At 50.3% G+C, this 6,891-nt stretch overlaps 3 protein-coding genes across 3 annotated transcripts; all 3 read right to left on the bottom strand.

The window, feature by feature from the left end:
* Positions 1-371: 371 nt before the first annotated feature.
* Positions 372-2,682, bottom strand: ABOM_003884 (putative DNA helicase; the record flags this gene model as incomplete). The annotated part of the gene is made up of 3 exons (XM_022531014.1): positions 372-456; positions 554-614; positions 666-2,682. The coding sequence occupies 3 exons, from the start codon at positions 2,680-2,682 to the stop codon at positions 372-374; spliced, it is 2,163 nt and encodes a 720-aa protein (XP_022390976.1).
* Positions 2,683-3,571: 889 nt separating this feature from the next.
* Positions 3,572-5,197, bottom strand: ABOM_003883 (uncharacterized protein; the record flags this gene model as incomplete). Its single annotated transcript, XM_022531013.1, has 1 exon — positions 3,572-5,197. The coding sequence occupies one exon, from the start codon at positions 5,195-5,197 to the stop codon at positions 3,572-3,574; it is 1,626 nt and encodes a 541-aa protein (XP_022390978.1).
* Positions 5,198-5,608: 411 nt separating this feature from the next.
* ABOM_003882 (endonuclease III domain-containing protein) lies at positions 5,609-6,865 on the bottom strand (the record flags this gene model as incomplete). Its single annotated transcript, XM_022531012.1, has 1 exon — positions 5,609-6,865. The coding sequence occupies one exon, from the start codon at positions 6,863-6,865 to the stop codon at positions 5,609-5,611; it is 1,257 nt and encodes a 418-aa protein (XP_022390977.1).
* Between the last annotated feature and the right edge of the window lie 26 nt (positions 6,866-6,891).

The raw sequence follows: 6,891 nt of genomic DNA, 5'->3' as shown, positions 1-6,891 counted from the left end.
CAGAGGATGCTGGCGGATTTGGGCCTGTCCTTTGGCGTAACCAGATAGGGGAAAGTCCAGGAGGCTTAGTCCCTTTCATGAATTGCTGCAGAAACCCACGCAGACTTGGCCCACGGGGTTACTTTCCATTATCATCAACAAAGGAGTTGATGTAACGTAGGGTGGGGGCGCCAGAATGGCCGCGACGCTGCTCGCAATTTCCGCGCCTCCAAAAGTATGGCGTAAACCCGATTAAGTGTGAACCTACTCCAGGGTTTTGCATGGTGTCGAACTATGTTGGGTAGCCCTACTGGTCACCTTCTCCACTGTTGAGGGATATCGTGCGTTGCCTGGGGTGGAGACGAAGCTGAGGTATGGAGCAGATTGTTCTTTCAGAGCAATTCTCCGGCATCTGGGTAGCGCAAGTCGGCGTTCTCTTCCAAGAATGCCATCCACCGCCTGAGGAACCCGCTGCCTCTATGATAGAAGGCTAGGTTAGCAAGATCTACTTAAGGAACACGAGGGGAACTCGTAGAGGGCTAAGGGGATGTTGTAGTTAAGACAAGGGACTCACTTGCTGATGGTCTCCGAATCACCACAGACGCAAAGATGTCGTTTAGGGCGCGTCATGGCAACTAGTAGGTTAAATCAGCACACGTGCTCAGCAGCAATGGGGACAGACATACCGTTCAGGCGTCGCTTCTCTCCCAAAAACCCAACTTCATTCTCACTGTTACTTCGCACTAGGCTGACGACAACAGCCTCTTTCTCGCGACCTTGGAATCCATCCACGCTGCCCAACTCGATACCCGGATACTTCTCCCGTAGCATCTGCGACAATATAGCCAGCTGACCGTTATAAGGGGTGATGACAGCGATGTCCTCCGGTTTCAACCCGGACTGTACCAGGTTGTCTACGTGCCTCGCAACAACCATTGCCTCCATTTCATTGCTCTTACTTTCACCAAGAAGGGCCTCTTTTTGCCCGACCTCCTTATCTTCAGTCTTCTCAGGGAAGTCGCCTCCCTGAGTGTCCCAGAATACCAACGGCTCTTTTGTATCGTCGGTCTGATCTACCTCGTACGGTAGGTCTTTTAGAAGACGAGCCTTTACCGCCTCGCCAGCCATCAATTTAGACTCGTACAGCTCATCTGACGGAAACCGCATGATGGTTTCGTGCATTCGATACTGTGTCGTTAGCATTCTTTTGATGCCTTCACCATGGATCGAAAGCAGTCGATCGAACATGGTCGTTTCAAGAGATACCTTCCCAACCACTCCCTGATCACCATCGTTGACAGTGTCCGCCTTCGCTGTCTTTGCATCTTTAGACTTCTGAACGGCGGACTTAACAGTTGGAGGCAGTTGTAGATGATCACCAGCCAGAACAACCTTAGATGCAGATAGCAGCGAAATCCAGCATTGCGCTTCCAAAGCTTGACTGGCCTCGTCAATAATCACAACGTCGAACTTCTGGTTCTTCAGTTGATGGCCACCTGCCCCATGTAGGGTCGCAAGAACCACGTTGCTCTCTCTAACCAGATTGTCCACGCATTTAGACTCCCGCTCCCTAAATTCCCGACGTAACTCTTTCAGGTCCTGGTAAATAGCCCGCTTCTCCCTCCCAAACCTAGTCTTCCGAATACTAGCTTGCTTTTCATCAATCTCCTTCCGAACATCCCTCACAATAGAAGCAGCCTCCGACGTGTGCGTCAGAACCTCCAAAGAATGCTCCAGTACAGAAGGCAATAAACGCGCCGGATGCCCAATACGTACAACAGGCACTTTCTTCGGCGCAAGTCTCTCGACAATATTATCGACCGAGATATTCGACGGCCCGCAAACAAGCACCCGTAATTTCCGCTGTACCATCTGCAAGATAAGCTCAATCAAGGTATGCGTCTTCCCCGTACCCGGCGGACCATGAATGAGCGCAATATCCCGCGACGCCAGCGCAAACCGAATAGCCTCCTTCTGCGAGTCGTTCAACGTCGGATCGTTAAATTCAACAGCGCCCATAGCCTCATAATCCGGCAGCAGCGGCGTCGTATGTCCAAACGCAACCCGCATAAAATGTGTGTGATCGGACTCAGTCATCTTCCCCATCTTTTCCATCGTCTGGTTCATCCGTCGATACGTCACATCGTTCGCAAGCTTTATCAGCCAGAGCTTCTTCCCCCATAGCTCCTCAATCGCCTCGTCGTCTTCCTTGGATCGTCCCCCGCCGCCCCGTTGACCAAACGCAACCGAGATGCTCCGCTCCCCAACCCGAGTAACAACGCCCTCCGGGCCCTTGGGTGGCCCTGCACCCGTAGACTTTCCATCTTTGCTCGCTTTGTCCTTGCCGACTTTCTTCGTCGAGCTCCCGATCTCATTCACCCGGACCACATCACCCACGCGGATCCCATGCGCACCGAACTGAGGTTCTCCGTCCTTCCCATCGTTGTCTGTATTCTTTGCGGAAACAGCCGAATCGGCGCCGAACTCGCCCACGACGCGGCCGCCGAGGCCGGTCCGGCATTGCGAGAGGACAATCCCCGTTAGCGCATAGCCTGTTGCTTGGAGGGTTCGTCTGGTAGAGGGTGAGACGGATGCGGCGGTGCTCGCGAGTGTGGAGGACGAGACCTCGGCTTCGTGTTCTTGGAGGAGGAGCTGTTGCTGGGTTTGGGCGAAGAGGGGTATGGGGATTGGTATTGGAGCCATGAGGTATAGGTTTGGTTGGCACTTATATAAACATTAGTTTTGTGTCGATGAAGATCATGGATTGTTTGTTTCTGTGATGAGAATGTTATATTGTATAGGGTTTGGGATATCGTTGTGTAGAGCATTCGGACGTTGGTTTGTTGTGTTCGGAATTAAGAGCGAGCTGGTGGGGTTTTATGTCCGCGGGGATTTCGTTAATGATTTCATAATTTGACCGGCTTAGTCATGTATTTGCAACGTTGTCTAGATATTTGGTTGATCAATAATTCTTGCAAAGATGGATTCAATTGGCGAGTGGTATTTGAGGATATTAAGTCCTTTATGTACGATTGATGAGATTGAGATAAACGTGGCGATACTGTACATGGGCTCAGTACTTCTTTGAACAACGCACCAGAACCATGATAAATACTGGATCTAACGGCCTCTATGGGAAGGATTTACACCAATGTGGAACGGAAACAAAACTCATTAACTAACTTTGAAAAAATACAATTGTAGGCGAAAAAAGAAGATAACAAATAGACTGAGGGCTAGAGAAGAAACAAGATATTCACAAGCACATCCTCAATACTTTCTTAGGGTAGACGGTAGACAGCTGCGTCTCCGGATATTGGAGTAAGTCGTTGAGTCTTCTCGGGGCGCCTTATTGGTGAACAAATGGGCATCAGTGGATTTCTTGAACTTGGAGGACCTGTACAAACATGTGTATTCTGTGCAAGGAGGTTTGCGCCTCAGGCGCCAAGCGCGCAAGAGGAATATTAAGGAATGTTATGTTAGTCTCATTACCAAGCGTTGGAAGATGAGAACTGAAGAATAGGCGAATGATGCGGGATAATCCAGGGGTAGATAATACCAGCCCGAGGTTGATTTGCTCCAAACTGGCGGTTTATGTGTTCAGGTGCTTTTGGCCAATAAACGGCATGTGGCTGGGTTTGGATCTTCCATGACACACAAAACCCAGCACAGCACGCTCCGCGTCCCTTTCATATGAACGCTCATCTGCTAAATACACACGAAAGTCTTGGAGACCACGTAGGTCCACAAATGCTCTGAGAAGTTTGCGCAGGTATTTGTTCCTACCTGCAGTTGCTCCATTGCCATAGTTCTTCGTGCCAAGGTCGATGATTGTGAGAGACAGGCGAGGAATATCAAAGTGTTCACGGATGAAGCGGCGCAACACTGACCAAGACAACAATGCTGCGTCCTCCACCCTGTGAGCAGTCCTGGCAGGGCTTCGAAAGGTCAGAGGAAACTTGAACGTCATGTGCCTGATCTGCATGGAGGACGATGTAGGGATATAGTGCAAAAGTCTCATTATGAGCTCAGGGTCTTCATCCGTGAATGCAAAGTTGTTCTTCGAGAAGAACACACGACGGCAATCCTCATAGAAACCTCGGCTGACTAGGAAATAGGGCGTGGGTGAGGAGAAACAAGAACAGGTGGTGGAGAACGCCGTTTGGCGAGCATAGCAAAAGCACATCGCTCGCAAAGGTGAGCAAGTACCGCAACAAGTGAGGGGATAAATGGTCGGTCGTTGGCGTCTGCGGTCTTGCAAAGTTACGAGGCCTTTTGGACACTCTGAAGCCATGATATAAGGATCAGGGCGGTTGATCAGAAGTTGCTCGAGTATAAGAAGTTGGACCTCTTTTGGAAGTCGCAGAAATCCAAACGGAGGTCTATCTCCAAGGCTGTTGGTCAGCCTCCAGCAGCATCGCTTGATCACAGCTCGAACATCGTTCTCCTGGTACTGATTGAAGTGAATAGCACATTGCGCCAAAGAAGGGAAATGGTCCATTGCACACATCAACTTATGCGCAACCTCCAAATCTTTGACCCTACACTTCAGGCTGAAGTATGTGAGAGAAGGCATCCTCGACGCAGCCAAGTCACAAAAAGCAACCCACATTTTCATGATTGTGCGATGGATCCCCCCATATAGCTTGAGAAAGCGCCTATCACTAGGACCCAGATCAATATGTAGATATTTCAAGTGTTCCATACCCCAAAGTGTCGCTTCACGGAACTTGCAAAAGTCTGCCCTCCTGTAGAGCATAGCGCTGAATCTGTTGAAGCCAAAAAATATAGAACCAATTTCATCGCGGACAGCACGAGAGGCCTGGAACAATGCAGTGGGTAGCCGAGGGTGAGTACAGCCCTTGTCAACAAAGGCAGTCCATGACCCCTTAGTCTCACGCATGGAGCTGCGACTACAAAGCGGTTGAAGCGTGTGGTTCCATCGGACACACTCGCTAGTGATATCAATCAGACAAGGGCGTAGTAGTCCAGCATACTCTAGAATCTTGATCTTGACAGTTTCTGGCAGACTGAGAAATGATGCACCCGGCTGGAGTGAGAAGCCCATGGCCACCTCCATGTCAGAGGGGGCAAACAAGGAACCTGCATCGGTTGACGGAGATTCCGAGCCGCCGAGGCTCTCCATAGAAGAAGTTGGAGGGTTCAGTTCATTGTATAATTGCCAAAAGGCCTGTTCATCGGGATCCAAGGTATCCATTCCGGGCCTGTTGTGATTGTTTTGACAGCACAACAGTCAGCAGGTTGCCAGGGGATTATGAGGACGAGCATTTGACAGTGAATAGCGATGAAGGGGCCTTACACGTAGTGAATGAGGATATCGGCAGAGAACCGCGTCGTAGGGAGCGCGTTGTAAGAGTCGCTTAATGATTTATGAATTTGATCATGGATTGCGATAAGACACTCGATAGATAGGTAGGTGGGCTGGCTGGAGCATCAGAAAGGAAGACAAAGTAGGATTAGTAGCAAGGATGACTACTGGGAGGATGAGGAGTAGTAGAAGAGACTAGACGAGAAATATTTGTGCATGTAACAAAAGTCAATTGGATGTCGGTAGTTCCCAGCAGGGAAATCAAGTTGGAACCAGAACCTCGTGCCTGGGGCACTCTACTCACTCCCCCTCAATTTTTACTTCCACTCCGCCTTCAACATTCTCCTCCTTAGCATTGACCTTCCTGCTAGATACAAGGCCTCTGATCTCGCTTTTGCATAATTTCGTCCCCGCGAGGTCACAATCCCCGCATTTCCTGCCTACTGGTAAGCAGACCGTCTGTCCCAGCCCGACAAGCAGCTTGTTAATCTCGTGCCATTTATCCTTTGGCAGCCATGATTCCAGTGCCTTGCGGGTCTCCTCGGGTGTTTTTGTCTTGTTCCATCCCCAGAGGTTCGTGATACGATGGACGTGGACGTCAACTCCAATACCTTCATGCTTTCCCCAAGCAGCGCTCATACAGAGATATGCCATCTTCGGGCCCACTCCGGGGAGCTTCATCAGCTCCTCGGCAGTGGGTGGAATGTCTCCTTGGTACTGGTCGCGAAGAATGATAGCTGCGGCCTTGATATATTTGGTCTTGTTGTTATGGAAGCCCACCTTACCGATTAATTCGTTCAGCTTCTCGGGGGAAACAGCCAAAATATTCTCAAGATTCAAGGTACTGTCTCTGAGAGGCTTTTCCAACTTGAACGTGTCCTCGTCTAGCTCTTCTTTGATTACACCAGGCTCTATCAGAGGAGCTTTGCCATCCCCAAGTTCGGTGTGCAATCGCTGCATTGCCACAGCCGTGACGGTGTCCTTCGTTTGGGAAGACAGCATCAGCGCAACGAGAGTCTGAAACCGTCGGTCTCGCGGAGATGATGCACGCCAATATAACTCGGCACATCCCATGGTATCCACCGGAGCAGTCGGGTTAGCCTCGCGCATCTTTTTGACAGTGGCGTATATCGTGTCCCAATTGGAGGGTGGCTCTACTTTGAAAGAACCGTCCTCTTCTTTGATTTTTCGTGCAGGAAGGCGGCGTGCCTTCTGTGCTACAGGCTCAGTCTTGACAGCTTTTTCAATCGTCTTCTCTGGAACCCTTGTTGAAGCTCGAGGGTTGGCTTTCCGCGGTGGCGCAGGGTCTACTTTGCTTTTCCGCCGCTTCGCCGGAGGTTCCATGATATCTTCAATGTCCACTGTGTCAAGAGACGAGAGAGATGATGTTTCATCATCACTTGCAGGTAACTTAGGCTCAACATGGCCATTAGAGCTTCCGTTATATGCAAAGCTGCGCAGGGCATGTAGATTTGAACTGCGCGTTTGCCGGCGCGCAGGGGGCGAAAGCGCCTGCAAGACTTTCTCAGTCTGCTTAGATGCTCGAGACCGTCGCATAGTGCAATACAAAGGGGTCTTATGTA

Source organism: Aspergillus bombycis (genome assembly GCF_001792695.1).
Source record: "Aspergillus bombycis strain NRRL26010 chromosome Unknown contig00024, whole genome shotgun sequence".
In the NCBI taxonomy this organism is placed as follows: domain Eukaryota; kingdom Fungi; phylum Ascomycota; class Eurotiomycetes; order Eurotiales; family Aspergillaceae; genus Aspergillus; species Aspergillus bombycis.
The sequence above is the reverse complement of the archived record's forward strand: the minus strand, read 5'-3'. Positions and strand labels throughout refer to the sequence as shown.